The sequence below is a fragment of the Muscardinus avellanarius genome (genome assembly GCF_963383645.1).
Source record: "Muscardinus avellanarius genome assembly, chromosome: 4".
Taxonomy (NCBI): domain Eukaryota; kingdom Metazoa; phylum Chordata; class Mammalia; order Rodentia; family Gliridae; genus Muscardinus; species Muscardinus avellanarius.
This window is the reverse complement of record NC_137789.1, coordinates 88885923-88904807: the sequence shown is the minus strand read 5'-3', so window position 1 is coordinate 88904807 and position 18885 is coordinate 88885923. Positions and strand designations below refer to the sequence as shown.

The 18885-nt window shown below is 38.4% G+C and overlaps 1 protein-coding gene across 2 annotated transcripts in view; it reads right to left on the bottom strand.

The window, feature by feature from the left end:
• The window catches only part of PRKG1 (protein kinase cGMP-dependent 1), a gene marked incomplete at both ends in the record, with an annotated part of 1321419 nt that overhangs the window by 429355 nt on the left and 873179 nt on the right, over window positions 1–18885 (bottom strand). For both annotated transcript variants that reach the window (XM_080693971.1, XM_080693970.1), the window contains one exon: window positions 2633–2738. In XM_080693971.1, the coding sequence (XP_080550097.1) occupies window positions 2633–2738 (106 nt within the window). The remainder of the gene's footprint in view (window positions 1–2632; window positions 2739–18885) is intronic.

Below are 18885 nucleotides of genomic sequence, written 5' to 3'. Positions count from 1 at the left end.
CGCCCGGCTGATTTTTAACAATTTTTGAAACTGAGACCCTCAATTATCATTTTGCAATGAGCCCTAAAAATTATGTATCATCAGTCCCATACTTGCCATGCTATAAACTGTGTATTTACAAAGCAGAAAGTTTTATGTTAAGTAGGAACACGAAATACATTTTTAAAAACAAAAACCTAGTACTGAAAAGTTCATGGTTTGGAAGAAGAAGTAAGTTTAGAAGTCAAATTAAAATTAACAGAACAGACATGGAAACGTGCGTGGTGCAAATGGATGCCGGAATAAAAAAGCTAGCTGGCCTTGGCCGCAGGAGGGCCTTGGGTGTCCAGCTGACGAGGCTCTAAAGAACTTAACAGGAATAGTGAACCATAAGGGTTGTAGAGCGAGAAGCGGTGCGTGACAGCCATAGCAAGTTACATCAGGCAGCCATGGGTGTGTTGTCATGTCAGGACTCCCGGCCCAGTACTGAGTTTACAGACAATGTAAATTTGATGTTTTTGTTGAGAAGGCCGATGAAAAATTACATCAAAGTTGTTTCCCAACTCTTTTTTATTCCAACGGTTAAACTCTATTTGCTCTAAGCTGACCGACAAAAAAAGGCTCAGTCGCCATGGAGAGGCAATTTGTATTACAGTTTGAATTGGCAGAAAAAGTTACACAAACTAAGGCAACTTTGACAATAATTTCTCACAAAAGAACAACCAGAGTGGATTCACACACACACACACACACACACACACACACACACACACACACACACGTGCACACATACATGTCATATATTAACACACAAACATGCCACATACCTGGATAATTTAATTTCCTTCCAAACTATACTAAACTTCAAAATAAATTTCTTCTTTACTTCTCCCAAGTGTTTTAACAAATCTTATTACACGGGGGAAAAGTTACCCTACTAACAGAGCAATATTTTAATAATGTAAATTATTATTGATATCAAATTAGAATGTTACTGTCTCTTCAGCAGAAATAGAACAAAAGGATTTCATATGGAAATGAAACAAACATATAAAAGATGAAGCATAAACAAAATTAATTAACCACAAAAAATATCCAAGTAAGGAATATTAAAATTACATTTTAAAGCCGGGCGTGGTGGCGCACGCTTGTAATCCCCGCGCTTGGGAGGCAGGGACAGGAGGATCGCGCAGGTTCGAAGCCAGCCGCGCGCACTGGCTTAGGAGACCCTGTTTCCAAATAAAAAAATGTAAAAATAGGTCTGGGAGTGTAGCCCAGAGGTAGAAGGGCTTCCAGGACCCCGGTACCCAAAAATAAATAAATAAATAAATAAATAACATTTTAAATAAGTTCAATAGATATCTGGTAATATGTATCACAAGTGGGGCATGGTGGCACACACCTGTAATCCTAATACTTGGAAGATTGAGACAGGAGAACTGCAGGTTCAAGGTGAGGCTCAGCAAATACTGAGAATCTCAGCAATCTAGTGAGACCATGTTTCAAAACAAAAAGATAAGAGGGGCTAGGAGTTTTTTCATGGTGGTAAAATCCCTTCAAGGCATTGTAAGGGTTCTATTCCCAGTACTTAAAAATAAATAAATAAGCCAGGCGTGGTGGCGCACACTTGTAATCCCTGCGCTTGGGAGGCAGAGACAGGAGGATCATGTAGGTTCTAAGCCAGCTGTGCTGGCTTAAGAGACCCTGTTTCCAAATAAAGATATAAAAAATAGGTCTGGGAGTGTAGCTTGGAGGTAGAAGGGCTTCCATGAACCCCAGTACCACCAAAATAAATAAATAAATAAATAAATAAATAAATAAATAAATAAATATATCACAAAATGTAAACTTGTTTCATTTCAACCATTGCTCCACAAAAAACAAAATATGAAACAAAACAGTTTTATATTCTCTCTCAAAATGTGCAACAGTTTGATAATATTTCTGTTTTTGAAAGAAAAATAATATAAAATAGCTACTTCTTAAAGTCATAAAATTGTCAATATACTTTTCAATCATAAAATAATATATTATCTTTAAAACTAAGAAACAAAAAATCCATTTCTGTGTATTCCTAAGAAATGAAAAACTAGCTTTTCATTCCGATTCCCATCCTGTATTGAGCTATTATGACAAAATATGATTCAAGAAAAGATAATCATTTGATATTTCAAAACTGCAATATAAAATTAATTTAATTTAGGAAATTAAATTTCTTATATTAAATTCAAGATTAAAAAGTAATAAGCTACTTCTTGAAATTTTTATATTTATAATCATTAGACCTTTTGAACAGGAATTCACACAAGAGATGGCTCAGCCTTACAGTGTGGTCTGTTAGAAGAGGTGGTGTAATTACATTAACCAATAGATCATTAAAAGGAATTTATAATCTTTTTGTGTACAAGTAAATTTTTCCTTGTTTCTCTTAGGTACACTTTTCTCATAAAACACTGAGAGGCTCAGTATACATGAGGACACCCAGAAATTCCAAGTCAACCATGTATCGTGAAAACTGGCAGCAGAAATATAATGAAACCCGTCTAAAGTCTTGCCCTTCTACAGATGGACAGGCTATTACGACTGAGATAAAGACAGAAAGTCTTCTCTGCTGTATTTCAAAGACACACTCCGAAGAAGAAAGGAGTCCTACCTTTTTAAAAATTCCATGTACTCGGTATGCTTGATGAGTCCTGTCCTCATCATTATTGTTTGAAAACATTGTCGGTCAATGGCCCAGAGTTTCACATTCACAAGAGCTAGAAAAAGGAAAACAGAAAACAAACGGGGAAAAATTAATTAGAAAATTTCACCTGTGAAGAACATCCTGGAAAATGAGATGAGTTATTCATGAGAGATATGTAAATGATTAACCTTTTACACACACTTAGAGCTAAGATCACAATGCTCTTCTACTCCATTCACAAGTCAGATATATTTACAAGCAAAATGTTCATAATTTTCCACCTTAATACTAGTCTACGATAAAGGTTTCTATTGCTCCTAAGTGCCTTAGAGAGTATGACAGTACCGAAATGCACACAGTACTTAAAAATATTTACTGATTCAAAGACTTTATATGGAGAGGGGGAAAAAAGGTTCACAAGTAATAATACCCCTCAGTAATTACCCAAAATGGTACTGATGATTCATCTGACCAGGCTTTACTTGCAAAAGTTAGAGGTAAAAATTCAATTTCCATGTTTAGGGGAAATCTGATATTATAGAAATAATAATTGCACAATAATTTCTACATAAAACTTATTAACAAATTGTAACCTATACCCCAAGTGGCCATGTGAACTTATTATTAGATACTTTTATTGAATTTTAATCTTCACCCCTACACACCATCATCTTTGATAGTGTGGAAGCTGCCATATCTGCATGGATGAAAATGCCACAGTGAAACCCATGAATTGTACAATTAATGTACAAATTGATAAACAATGAATTAATTAATGCATGAATAATTAAAATAATAAAGTAAAATTAAAAGTCATTGTGTTGAAGAAAAATGTTGGAGCTAACTACCATAGAACTATTAAGCAGACAAGCTTAAGAAAAAAAGACAGATGTTATATTCTTTAATGGAACTATATATCAAAATAAATTCAGTCTTTAAAAGATGGGCAAACTAAAAAAGCTTGGTAATTGAATCTATGTGGTAGGTAATAACAGGTTTATTTTATTATTCTCTCTCCTCTCTCTCTTCATATATACATATATATGCATATTATCCATATTATATAGATCATATGCTAACTTAAAATTATTTTTAAGTTAATAACATATAATTTTTTTTTAAGTACTGGGGATTGAACCCAGGGGCATTCTTCCTCTGGGCTACATTCCCAGCCCTATTTTTTATTCTTTATTTTGAAACAGGATTGCACTAAGTTGTGGAGGGCCTCACTAAGTAGCTGAGCTAATCAATAACCTGCGATCCTCCGTCTCGGCATCCAAAGTAGTGAGATTACAAGTATGTGCCACCACGCCCAGCTTAATTATTTTTAATACTTGTTTTAAGTTATCATATGAACAAAAGAAATCCAATTTATATACCACATATCCCAAGGGTATAGGGTAGAGAAATGGCTTGTGGAGGTTTTAGAAGACTGCTAGATGGGCCCAGGATAGTTTAACAAGCCAAACATATAGAAATGAAATTCTCTCTTTCTAGTTCTCAGACTAAGCTTAGTGAGTGATTGGCTTAAGACTGAGGATGAAGGAGGGGAAATGTTAAGAGGGTGAGTAGCCATGTGTTATAGTTAGATATAAAATGTCCCCTAAAGATCTCACTTAATAATATTTGGAGCTGAGGTACTAAGTCATGAGGGTTGTAACCCCAGCAGTGTAATGGATTTGCCTGGGTTGTGGCCTGGGCCGGCTGGGTGTGGCTGCAGGGGATTATGTATGGTTCCTCCTTCCCTGCTTGCTCTTTTGCCTCTGGCCTCTATGATGTGAGGAGCACCTTTCCTGAGAGATCCCTCCCTCCTCCTCCTTCCACCATGCAGATCCACAGTCCACAGCCTCATATGGCCTGAACTCAAAACAGTAAGTAAATGAACCTTCTTCCCTCTAAGTTACATGGTCAGCCATTTAGATTATAGCTATAAAAATGCTGACCGGAACACCATGTGTGTGCTGTAAGGGGAGAGGAAAGAGATAATACCCAAAGAAAAGTGAGATCAAGAAGACACAAGGGGACATCATCCCTCAGAGTAAATTCTATTCTTGAAGTCTGCCAAATTTTTCCTCGCAAACCTAGTTGAGGCTAAGAAACTAGAATATGACTTCTCCCTTGTCTAGCTCCTAGTGGTGGAAAAACAAAACAAAACAAAACACTCAGTTAAGTAGAAAAAGAATTTATACAACAAGAACTCAAATGTGCCTGGCTCACTTCCAAATATACTTTAAGCATGATGCTTTCTCAGAAACAGAGCTCTCATTGGCATCTGGAGCCGTGTTCTCCTTCCTCCAATGACTCCAGGCTCTTTTCCAGACACCTGTTTACTTAAGACAAACCATAAGACTGGATGCTACAAACATAAAAACTCAAAAAACTCAGAAGAAGTTTTCTAAGAAGTAGAACTGGGATTTACAAAGCAGTACAGGAGCCAGGCATGGTAGTATACTCCCCAAATCCCAGGACTGGGGTCCCAAGAGGCTGAGACAAGAGGATTACAGGTTACAGACCAGTCTCAGCAACTCAGTGAGAATCTGCTTCAAAATAAAACAAAAAATATGGCTGGAAGGGCCGGGCGCGGTGGCGCACGCTTGTAATCCCCGCGCTTGGGAGGCAGAGACAGGAGGATCGCGCAGGTTCGAAGCCAGCCGCGGGCGCTGGCTTAGGAGACCCTGTTTCCAAATAAAAATGTAAAAATAGGTCTGGGAGTGTACCCCGGAGGTAGAAGGGCTTCCAGGAATGCCAGTACCACACACACACACACACACACACACACACACACACACACACACATATATGTATGTGTATATATATGTATATATGGCTCTAGGTTTAGCTTAGAGATAGAATGCTATGGGTTTGATCCCCATTACCCTCTCTCCTCCCCCCGTCCCAAGAAAAAGTGAGCCTGAAGAGGGACACATAAAAGGTAACCGGGAAGGAGGAAGTCATAAACAAGAATAGTACTGGGAATGAGGCAGGGAGACAAGCCAGGTAAGAGAGACTGGACCGGCTGAGATTTCTGCAGGGTTGCTTCAGTCTGAGAGTGAGCTGATGCAGGGCCGCCACAACACAGACTTGAGAAGCCAAGCTTAATTAGAGGAACAACAGACAGCGGGCAGAGATAATAAAAAAAAAAGTGAAGGGCAAAGGTTTTTTTGTTTGTTTGTTTTGGGGTTTTGATTTTTTTGGGTGGTACTAGGGTGAAAGCCACGGGCTTTTCTACCTCCAGGCTATACTCCCAGACCTATTTTATGTTTTATTTGGAAACAGGGTCTCACCACGTTGCTGAGAGCCTCACTAAGCAGCTGAGGCTGGCTTCAAACCTGTGCGATCCTCCTGTCTCAGCCTCCCAAACTCAGGGATTACAAGTGTGTGCCACCACGCCCAGCAAGGGCAAAGGTTTTAAAGGATACATCCTGGTATGTCGATACATTTTAAATGTTTACAAGCAAAAGAGAAAAAAATATATTTTCTGTATCATTATCATTCTTCATAGTTTCTTGGTATTTCACAATCTAGATACACCTCTCACTAACAAACAAATTACGATGAATCAACCAATTTGTTATTCTAAAAAAATGGCAATGAAAATAGTCGCAATTATATATATAAAGCATATATATGTAAATAGTTGCTGCTACAGATACAAACCAACTAGTATATATATATTAATAGTTGCCACTATATATAAATATATATTTGTCAGTATAAATATATATATATTTCTATACATATGAATATATTTGTCAATATATAATAGTATACTTGTACATATAGTGACAACTCTGTGCATAATAGTTGCACCTATTGACATATAAATTTATATTATGTGCAAATTTAATATATTGATAAAGTTATATTAACTGATAATATACTATTTATGTATAAAAGATATTTACTGTTTATTATATAAATGTTTATGCACATTTTTAAATGTACCCTGAAGGAATGACTAGAAGTGAAATGTCTAGGTGAAGCACAGTACACATACATTTTCAAGGCTTTTTCCCACAGAGAAACTAAACACATTCACATTCCTAGCATCAGTATGTGAAATCTCCGCTGTAGCCTCTGAGAGCTATGACCACAGTGGTAGCTGAAAAGGATCCACCCAGGAGGGGCATAAACTGGATTAAGAGACACCTGAGTCAAACAAATCACAGACCAAGAGTGGTGCCTCCAAGTAACAATGTGCATGAAACTGGAGGCCAGAGGAGTGTGTGATGAAAACCCTGTGCTGGTAACACTGTGGTGATAACACGCCTGTGCACAGCGTCCTGTGAGGGGCGATGAGCACTAAGCGGAGGGAGGCCACAGTAGCTTGAGGAAGCAGGAAGGAGAGGCGCAACTCAGCTTACCTGTGTACTCCAACATGGATATTTATCTCACATGTTTATACCATACTTCCTCAAATAAATCCATATATTCCCTCAGATAAAAGTTCCTCTCCTATTCTTATGATCCCTCCTGCCACTAGAAATTAGCATTTCCTTTGAGGAGTCTTAGCCATAAGCCACCTTTCTTTCTTTCTTTCTTTCTTTCTTTCTTTCTTTCTTTCTTCCTTCCTTCCTTCCTTCCTTCCTTCCTTCCTTCCTTTCTTTCTTTCTTTCTTTCTTTCTTTCTTTCTTTCTTTCTTTCTTTCTTTCTTTCTTTCTTTCTTTTTTGGTGGTACTAGGGATGGAGCCCAGGACATTGTGCCTCTAAGCTACACCCCCAGCCCTTGTTTTTAGCCTCACTGAGTTGCAAAGGGCCTCACTAGGATCACATGAACTGCGATCCTCTGATCTCTGCCTCCTGAATGCTGGAATTACAAATGTGCACCACCATGCCCAGCCAGCCATATTTCTTGATTAATGACATTTATATCTAATGGGATCTTCTCCTATCTCCCATCCCCCCCCCAAAAAAAAACCCAACTAAGCCTAGTTGGTCTCTAATATTATAGTAAAACCTCTAAACCTATCATATTTCATGATCCATATGTTAAAAATGACTCCTGAAAATAAGTTCTCAGAATTCATGTTGTGTTTTGGCTTCTGTCTGCATGAGCTATTGTGATGTCCTTAAGTAAACTTCATCTCAGATAATATTGCTGCATGGTAATGACCATGGGTTGATTAGATTGCAAATTTATCCATGACCTTGGGCAAGATGCCAAAGCCTCTTTTATATTCAGCTAATATGCATATTAGTCAAGTCAGCATTTTCCAGGTGGGCAAGCATGACTAATAATCACCTTGACTTGTTATAAAAAATGTACTTTTTTTATACCTTGTGCTAGAGTTGTGATTGATGTTTTGGTTCCTAAACAGCCTACTTGAGTGAATGCCTGTTGCTTCCATCACCTAAAGAGATGGTTCATAAAAGACCCTTTTCTTACCTTTTGATTTCCTTGGTGTATTAACCTGTGTAGGAAAGGAATACTTCACAAATAAAATTCCTGAGATTTTCATGATAAACCCTGTGGCTGAACATTTCAATTTGAAGGGCAGAAAACAGTGTTGGAAGAGCTTTTCCTTTTCGCCCAAGGTGCATCTAAAATGATTTGCTGAAACAGTAATCATTTTCTCAGATTAAGACTACATTCCTCTCTGGGCAAACATAAATTTGATTACGATAAGATCTTTAAGTGCACAAGGACACAGAGGACCTCTCTGACATTAGAACGGCTGGTTTTCATTTAGGGGACATTACAATCACAGAGGAAGGAGCCACAAAATTATACTAAACTAGGAGACCACAAATTTTGACTTAGGTTAAGTTTTTCTACTAGGAACTTCATATGCCGTCCAACTTAAATTTTGGAAAGATACTGAGAAAGCATGTGTGAGATTAAAAGCACTGACAGACTCTTATTCAGCCCATATTTATCTCACACCAATTTGACAAATACTGGTGATAGATAGAGGAGATGTACACAATGGAATTTTACTCAGCCATAAAGAAGAACAAAATTACATCATTTACAGGAAAATGGATGGAACTGGAGAACATTATGCTAAGTGAGATTAGTCAGTTACAAAAAGTAAAAAATCAGATGATCTCTCTAATATGCAGAAGCTAAGGCGAAAATGGGTCGTAGGCGAACTCTAGATGAAGGAGAATCTATATACAAGCAAATAAGGTGACCTAAATGAGGGGGGTGAAAGGGGGAAGAGGAAAGTCCATAATGTGCATGATGTACATTCACAAACATATCAAAGTCAGTCACTAAGCCAATATGAGAAGGAAAGGGGGAGGGAGTGGTGAGAATTGGGGAAGGGCTAAATGAGTGATGAGTGCATGTACCATCTTGTACTCCATTAAGATGTATGATTACAATGCACCAATAAAATAATTAAAAAGAGAAAAAAAAAATGCACAGTCCCAGCCGTCAAGAAAGTTGAGATCCAGAATAGAAGTCCACAAACTATAATGGTCCATGCCAAGTTTGGCCATGGTCAGTTTTTATAGACTACTAGCAATGAATGGGCTTAATATTTTTGCATGGTCTTTTTTTTTGGTGGTATTGGAGTTCCTGGAAACCCTTCTACCTCCGGGCTACACTCCCAGACCTATTTTATATTTTTAAAATTTGAAAACAGTTAAGCCAGCGAGGCTGGTTTCGAACCTACGCGATCCTCCTGTCTCCACCTCCCAAGTACAGGGATTACAAGCATGTGCCACTATGCCCAGTGTTCATGGTCAAAATTTTTAAAAGTATATATATATATATATATATATATATATATATATATATTTTTTTTTTTTTTTTTTGAGGTACTAGGGTTGGAACACAGAGGCATTCTACCTTCGAGGTACACCCCCAGCCCTCTTTTTTATTCTTTATTTTGAAATAAGGTCTCACTGAGTTCCAAAGTGCCTCACTAAGTAGCTGAGGCTGTCTGTGAACCACAATCCTCCTGTCACAGCCTCCCAAATGCTGGGATTACAAGCGTATACAACCACACCCAGCTTAAAAGCATATTTTGTGACACATGAAAATTACATGAAACAAATTTTAATTCCCACAAATAACTTGCAGTTTCTATAAAAGTCCTCTTGGAACACAACCGTACCCATTCATTTGCATATTGTCTGGCTGAACTGACTAACTGTAACAGAGACCCTATGTACCATGAAGCCTAAAATAGTTCCTATCTATCCCTTTACAGAAAATACCTACTGATGGCTGGTCTAATATAAGAGAAAAGACAAATGAAGAGGTAAGTACTCCCATGGAGTAAGTTTCTTGGATATAAATACACAGAAAAGGCAACACATGCTTTTTTTCTGTAGGAAGCATCTGAGAAAGACTTGATGGAAGAAGACTTTGCAGAAGAGAAGCAATCTAAGCCAGATTTCTTCCTGTGACGTTATAAACTAAAAGCTTGTGTCCCCAACAAAATTCCTAAGTTAAAATCCTGACCACTGAGACTTCCAGAAAGATGGTGACTGAGGGAAGCAGCACTTACCCAATCTCCATTGTCTCAAAAATAGCATTCTACAAATCCCAAAAATACTATCAGAGGAATAAAAGCAATAAATACAAGGGACAGAGAAAAAGAAGATTAGAAGACTGACCAGAGAGCAGAAAAGAAATCCACCTGCCTTGCAGTGGTGGGAGCCACAATGGCGACATCTTGCCTCATAGCACCGGACTCGAGAGACATAAAGGAAAACAAGGACCTGAATTGAAAAGCTGCAAATCAATGGGGTTATAAGCCATCAGTTCTTACTGCACAAACAGTGGCTACAACTTCCAGCGGCTGAGCTTACCACACCCTTTAGGGATCCATAGCAAAGCTCAACACCAGAAAAGAAGCCCGCCCTCTTCATGGATGAGGGCACCACAGTGGCACCATCTTGCCAGCTTCAGTCAAGCTCACCACACCCTCCAGAGATCCAGACCAATGCCCACCAAAATCATAAGTGAAACTGTGGTACCTGCAGGAGAATTCCCAGTGCTGTACCCCCAGGGACTCGTGCAGCCATGATAAACTCCCTGGGTCTGAGATTTTGCAGTTCAACCCAGAGAAGGAGTAGTGGTGGCTGAGATTACCACACCCTCCAGAGATCCAGAGCTGCACTCAATAATACCATAAGTGAAGTCACGGCTCCCAAGGGAGAATGCCCAGCCCGGTGCCCCCAGGAACTCACACAGCACCAATAAAACTCGCTAGGTGTGAGACTTTATGGTTAAACCCAGAGAAGGTGGGAATGGGGTCTGCTGTAGAACTAGTAGAGTCACAGACAGCTCAGGCTCTAATCAGTAGAAAGTGTTGGGGGGAGACCTATGCTTAACACTAGACCCAACTAGTAGGATCTCTGGGATCACCACAGACCTCCCATTCATGGTGAAAAGGGAGAAGTCAGACCAGCCCAGACCTAGCTGTGGAGAACAGGGACTCCTACATTGAGTTTGGTCTCAGAGGCATACTCCACCATTGGAGGCAGGGAGAGACCAAGACAACAAATCTGTGGAAAGCATGGAGGGTGACCTGTGCTTAAAACTAAATCCAGCCCTATTGATTCTGACCATCTGCATAAACTGAGAAAATCTCAGAGAACCAGACTCACAGCAGGAAAGGTGCCAGTGGCACTCGATATCTGCACAGAGAAACTGCAGAGGCTCTGTATGCCAAATAGTCATTTATTTGTAGAGTTGCATCAATTTATGGTTGGGGTTGTTTCCCAAATCCTCTCTCAAGCTTCTTCCCTTGTACATACCTACTCTCTTTTCTCTATCCTTTTTTCTATCTTTTTTCTTCTTTTTCTCTCTCCCTTGTCTTATATTAAATACACTTCATATCACTATACCAGAAACTCTACATTGGTTACTAGAATACTACTACATTTTTACTATCTCTAATCTCTAGTATATACTACTTTACCAAACTCATACACTCATTCTACTTGACCCTATCTGAGGCTTTACCCTATTCTTTCATTTACAGTTCACTTCCCTCCTCACTCAACCTTCACTGTTGAATACAATACAACTTGCCCTTAGATATACCAGCTGACACCTAGAGACTGAGAGAAATCTACCAAAAGCAACAAACACAAACTTCTGAAATCATGAGAAGGAGGAATAACAAAGAAGCAACCCCACAATAACAGAACCTGATAACACAGGATTGCAGAGCTCTCCAGAAGGTCAAATCAGGAATGTAACTGTAGAAATAATACAGAATTCCTAAAAGAATTTAGAGAGAGTCTGAAAGCAATAAAGGATGCCATCATTGAAGTGAAGGCATCAATTCAAACTATAAACAGCATGAATTGGATATTGAAGAAATATTGGCCCATCTTAAAAGCGCTAAACTAAAAATAATTGGCATAGAAGAGGGAAAAGAAGGTGAAATCAAAGGGATCAAGTATCTTTTTCAAAGAAGTAATAGTAGAAAATTTTCCAAATGTAGAACAAGAGGTTGATGCAGAAATGGTCAATATGAACATGAGAAGATGCTTAATACCATTAAATATTGAGAAAATGAGAATCAAAAGTGCATTATATCACCTTATATCCATCAGGATGATGGTTATTATAAAAAAGAAAATACATATTGGTGAAAATGTGAAAAAATTAGAATTCCTGCATATTGCTAGTTAAAAGGTAAAATGACACATACCACAGGTTCAAACAGGGACACAGACAGATATTTGTACATCAATATTTATAACAGCATTATTTCCGAAAGCTAAAAGGTTGAAATAACCCACATATTCTTTAAGGAATAAGTTGATAAACAAAATGGGTATGGGTATATAGACATACATATGTATACATACACACACAATGGAATATTATTATTCCTTAAAAATTAAATTCTTAATACATACTATAATATGAATTAACCATGAAGACATGCCAAGTAAAATAAGCCACACACCAACAGACAAATATTGTCTGATTCTCCTGATAATTTTTACCTAGTATCAAATTCATGAAGATGGAAAGTAGAACAGTGGCTGTCATGGGGCTGGGGGTGGGAATAGGCAGTTATTATTTAATAGGTACAGAGTTCTAGCCTGGGATGATGAAATTTCTGCAGATGAATATTGGTGAAGGTTGCACAGCAATGTGAACAATTTTATATTGATTATGTATTAAAATGATGATATTTTAGATGTATTAGGTTAAATAAAAATATACTATTAAAATATGTTCATCTGTTTCCTTTTAATTTTTAAACCTTTTAAAAAGTTTTTAGTACTTGGAATTGAATCCAGGGGAATTCTACCTCTGAGCTACATCCCCACACCCCCAGATCTATTTTATTTTTTATTTTGAAACAGGGTCTTGTTAAGTTATTAAAGTTGGCCTCGAACCTGTGATCCTCTTTCAGCCTCACAATTACTGAAATTACAAGCATGTACTGTACCAGCATTGAGAATGGCCTAGGAAGATTTGGGAAAGCTCTGATTATTAATATATTTCAAAAGAAAATAATTGATATATTTCAAAATAGTTGTGTCAAAATGGCAGCAGAAATGGGTAAAGAAAGGACTTGATTTCTGCCTAAAACAGGCAGCTATTCCAATGTAAATTAACCTAGCTCAAAGTAACTAACCAGTCAATAGGAAAGGAGAACTAGGCCTGTCTCTATCTAAAGACAGATCTTAAGAGAGGAGAACTAGGCCTTTCTCTAAAGACAGGTCTACATGATTGGATAAGCTAGCTAAGATGGTAGGAGGGGTGGACCTTCATGAAAGGAGATACCTCACCACAGCTTGCTAGGGGAGGTACCTTACAGAGACGTTCCCTATGTCAGAGTCACGCAAACAAGATGGAGGTCATGGGTATAAAAGGCCGAGTCCACGTGGAAGCCCTTTGGTGTACTCATTCGAGTCACCCCTCCATGCCAATCTGGTATGGGGCTGAATTTCTATCTCCTGTATTTCTGTCTTTTCCTCTTTTTCTGTCTTTCTGTTTTTTTGTTTCTTTGGGGAGTTTTTGGGAAATTATTCCCAGGGGTCTAACAAAGATCCCTGGGGAAAGTTTCCCCAAACCATAACATGTACTACCACATCTGGCTTCTTTTTACCTTTTAGTGGAATAACCAGAAAATATAAGGACTATATATACTGCTCACATTACATTTCTATTAGTTAGTGGTGCTCTAGAATAGTAATTACACATGACATAAAACCATTTCTTTTTGTTGTTGTTATTACTGGAGATGGAACCCAGGGGCCTTCACTGAGTTGCAAGGGGCCTCACTGAATAGCTAAGGCTGTCCGAGAATGGCGAGCCTCCCGTCTCAGCCTCCCAAATGCTGGGATTACAAGCGTTTGCCACCACACCCGGCGACATATTACCACTTCATGACTAACTACCCCTCTTATTCCCTGGAGTGGCACAAATAAGAGTTTAACAAATATATTCTAAACGGAATTTTGTGATTGTGTCAAATATTTTGTCACAATAAAGTTCTCCTTAATTCTTCTGCATCACTGGAAAATCACTTTGTTTGTGATCTGAGCTGTGTCTAAGTGTTGTTCTCCAACATTAGTTGAATTTCCTGAAAGGATTCCAGGGTAACTTACTGTCTTAAATCACCCCTGCTTTCCGGGGAACATTGCAGAGGAAATGGGTCTTGGAGCAAATATTTGCTGATCTGTTCTTTGTCTATATGGCCTGGAAGCTCGTGAGGGCCTAATAGAGGACAAAGGGCAGGGAAAAGCCATAGGGTCTCCCTTCCACAGCTCCTTCAACATCAAAGAGAGCCGACACTTCAATACACACCCAGAGGATTCTCGGAATCATCAGTACTCACTCAAATAACTCAAGTAACTCACTCAAATAACTTAATGCAACAGAATCGGGGCTTGGAAGAGACCTCAAGGGGCTGCACCACCAAACCCACAACTGCTTCCCAGCATTAGGAAGACACATGTTAGCCGTAAGCTAAATTCCAACTGTGGGAACATTCTGAGACAAATGATTCCCAATTAGAAAAGGCCATTTGCTGTTGACTGCCCATCCAGAGCACACCCTGGTCTTCACTCTGCAGACTGCTTCACCATTAATTTGGAGGATATGTTTTCAACTTTCTTCCTAGAAAGACTTATCTTTATAGTGTTATATTAAATCATTAAATAATTAAATATAAGGATAATATATATTAATTAAATGGAAAAGCTGGGTTATAAAAGTGGACATTGACAATGAGAATCATTGTGATTACAGACAGTAGAAAATACCATTAATGTTGTCATGATATTTATATATTGAAAGGATGTGGGCTGCCTACAAAAATGTAGGTAGAAATATAATAGCTGGCTCTCCTATTCTGCTCGATTTCAGGCCTTGTTCAGTGTAACTTCTAAAGCTAAGGCTGACTTCTAAAAACTAATGGAAAACAATTAGCTAAATAATCATTTTAAAATTTAAATTTACTTTAAAAAATTAAGGATACTGGCTGGACAGGGTGGTGCACACCTGTTATGCCAGCTATTTGGGAGGCCGAGGGAGGAGGATCCCAAGTTTGAGGCCATCCGGGACATCTTAGTGAGACTCTGTCTTAAAAAAATAAGGGCCAGTGTTAGTTCCCCCTGGGTTCAATCCCCAATAATGCACACATGTACACACATACACACACACACACACACACACACGTAAAAAGCTAAAGATTCTGGAAAGATCACATGGATGATTATATATTTTAATATAGATATAATAAACATTATTTTTAATATCTTTTTGAACATTTATTTTTAATTATGACAAGAATGCTCTGTGTTATATCTGTTGAAAATGTATTATTCCTATACGATAACCTTATCTCATTTCTATTAATATAAAAACTGAGTCAAAGAAAGGCTAAATTATAGCCCAGATCACATATGCAAATATCAGCAGAGTCGTTTCATTCCACCTGCAAAGTCTAGTCCTTTTTACTAACATGGGCTTCTCATCCTGGAGTGAGACTTTAGCTCGCCTTGCTCCATTTTTCTGGCCCACATCAACACCCTTCTCATATCTTCAAATCCTCAGAAACCACAGGAGCCAAAAGGAATATAAACTGACTGCCATAATTGAGGTGGGGAGGATTCTTTAAATTTCAGCACAAGACGGAGGACTGCACATTTTAAACAAGGTTTTAATGCAATGGAAGACTTCAAAGTCATGACATGCTGGAGGCGGGCTTCTCCTGACAACTTTTCCCCGTCTATCTCTTCCTGGCTATCTAGGCATGTCTAGAAGGCCCTCTCCTTAGTCCCCACAGCCACCCAGAGGTCCTCAGTGACAAACACATACTGCGTCTTTCTACAGGCTCCACTTCTTATGCACAGCAATTCACAATGGTGCTGAAGAAGTCATCTTTAAAATTAAAGCTCTGGGAACTGTCTTGATGCCAGCTGACAGCAGTCACTGGGGACAACCGGGGTGCATGTGGGCAAGGGTTCCAGGGAGCTAGAGTAAACCCCATCCGTGCAGAACCCCAGCCATACCCCCTCCCTGCTGGCTGAAGCTGATGCATGGAAACACAAGTGGTTATTAGTAACAGGTTCCAGGTGCAGAATGGGGCTGTGGAAGCCAAGAATTCCCCAGGTGTCCCAGGCTTCTCCCCAGCCCTTGTTCATAGCAACTCACTGCGTTGTCTTCCTACATGTTAGACCAACTTAAATTACTTGCAAACTGAAGTCATCTAGTTCCTCAAAAACTCCAGCAGAGACCGGGGATTGGCCAGTGGGGACAGGTGGGGTAGGGATGAGAAAGAACAATCAATAAATAAAATTTAAATCATCAGAAACTGCCGTGGCATAAAACAAAGGTCAGGCATGTTAGACAAAAGAGCAGGAAAAAAAGAGGGCATTTGTGGATTCTCTAAGGATTTGCCAATTTCCTGCGAAGAAATATGTGGATTTCTGTAACTTAGATACAAATTAAGAGACAAGATTGAAAGACAGGGTTGAGGATCATAGATAATAACAGAGCAGTCAAAACTGAAAGGCTACAAGATTTGATGAAAATAACTAAAGATCACATGCAGTTAGTGATCTTTAGTTATTTAAAGATAACTTTGTTAGCTACTTACAAAAATATAGTTGAAAAGGAATAAGTTAGTCCAATTAGACCTACAAGACTGATCTTCCTGATGCTCTATTCTAATCCTGTCCTCTACCCTAAACGCAACAGCTTCCTATTGCTATACATAAAGCCAAATCTATTCATCCTTACATGTTATACACATTTAAGTTAAAAATACCATTCTAGCTTCATCTTCTACAATCCTTGATGGATAAACACCTACACAAATTTCAGTCAAATATTCTTACCTCCACTTTCCCAAATGACTTTTCTTTCCCTGCTTACAAGTTTTCTTTTCCAATGATTTCCATCTCTGTAAAGCAATCTTAGTACCCCTACAAGATCAAGTTCAAAAACCACTTTACCGGGCCAGGATGTAGCTCAGTGGCAAAGCGCCTGCTTTGCAGGTGTGGCGCTCTGGGTTCGATCCCCGATTCCAAAAAAGACAAAGAAAAGAACCCTTTTAAAAAAACCACTTTACCTATGTGTGCTTTCAAGTTCATCTCAGCTAGAGTATCTCTCTTTGTAAATGTCTGCCTTGTGTGTATGGTAATAGCGATTAAACCCAGTGGCATTCTGCTTTTGAGCTACACTCCCAGTCCTTCTATTTTGTTATTTGTTTTAAAAAGGGTCTCACTAGGTTGTTGAGAGTCTTTCTACATTGCTGAGGCTGCCTTCAAACCTGCACGCCTGTCCCAGCTTCCCAAGAACCAGGATTACAGGATTGAGCCACCACACCCGGCTCCTTCATAGCTCTGATGGCTCTACCTCACTTTATAGTTCCTCATGGGCCTACATCACTTTGATATCATGCTCCACTAAATTCTGTGACTTTTTCACAACACTCAACAAAGGTTTCATGGTAAATGACCAACTTATGAAGGAGAAATGATCTGTGAAAAAGATAAGGAAACAGAATGTTCAGCCAAAGAAAGAGAAAAGGAGAAGACAGTAACTATCCTAAAATATTTGGTTTAGATAAGAGTAAATCCAATGAGGCTGTTTATAATGAATTAAAAGCTAGTCTGAAATCAAGGGTCAGAAAACATTATTATGAACTGGAATTCTATAGACATTTACTGAGATCTTACTATGTTCCAAGAACAATACTAGGAATTGGTGATAAAATAGGATGCAGCCCCTGCTCTCAGAGAGTGACTGGCTGCTAAAAGTTGCCTTCTTTTCATCTTTATTTGCAGTTTACTTGTTTATTATTCCATTTTAAGCTAACACCCTATTGTTGAGTCTCAAGCTGAATTTGAACCAGTCCACCAGATAATGTTTCTCATGCATTAAGAGTCAATTTCTTCTGGCTATCAAGGAAGGAACTAAAACTAGAAAGAATTTATGGGATTGGTAATTAAGACCCAATATAAAGACAAAAGAAATATAAAGGACTAGATTTTATTTTATTTTTATCTTTTGCGGGTCTGGGGGTGAAACCCAGGGACATTTGACCTCCGAGCTACACCTCCTGCCCTATTTTTTATTCTTTATTTTAAAACCAGGTCTCACTGAGTTGCAGAGGGCCTCACTGAGTAGCGGAGTCTGTCCGCGAACCACGATCCTCCAGTCTCAGCCTCCCAAATGCTGGGATTACAAGCGTGCGCCACCACGCCCGGCTAAAGGACTAGATATTATCCTGAGAAGTTTTCAAGAGGAGCACCTGATAGAACAGTAGAGGAAGGATTATTGACTAATGTGAGAAATTAAACTGGATCCCTCAAAGAAGCAAATGAACCATAGCAGTTTATAGCAGCTTAAGGACGAGTGCAGAGGGAAGTGAGTTATAGGCCTAATGACTGCACAGACAATGATGGTTACGTTGAGGAAACACCCCCTCTACGGGTCACTGTACCAAAAGGATAATGGTTTAGAAAGAGAGTCTACATTGAAGGCCAGACATCCAAAAAAAAAAAAAAGGTTATGTCATTCATTAACTAACTTTTATCTATGTATTGGAGATAAAAATACATAGATATATATGATTCTAGACTATATATATATTATATATAATATATATATAATATATATTATATATATATAAATATATTATATATTATATATTATATATATTATATATTATATATTATATATATAAAATATATAATATATATTATATATATATATGCTTTTTTTTTTTTAACTTTGTGGTACTGACAGCCTAACCCAGGGGCATTCTACCCCTGATCTA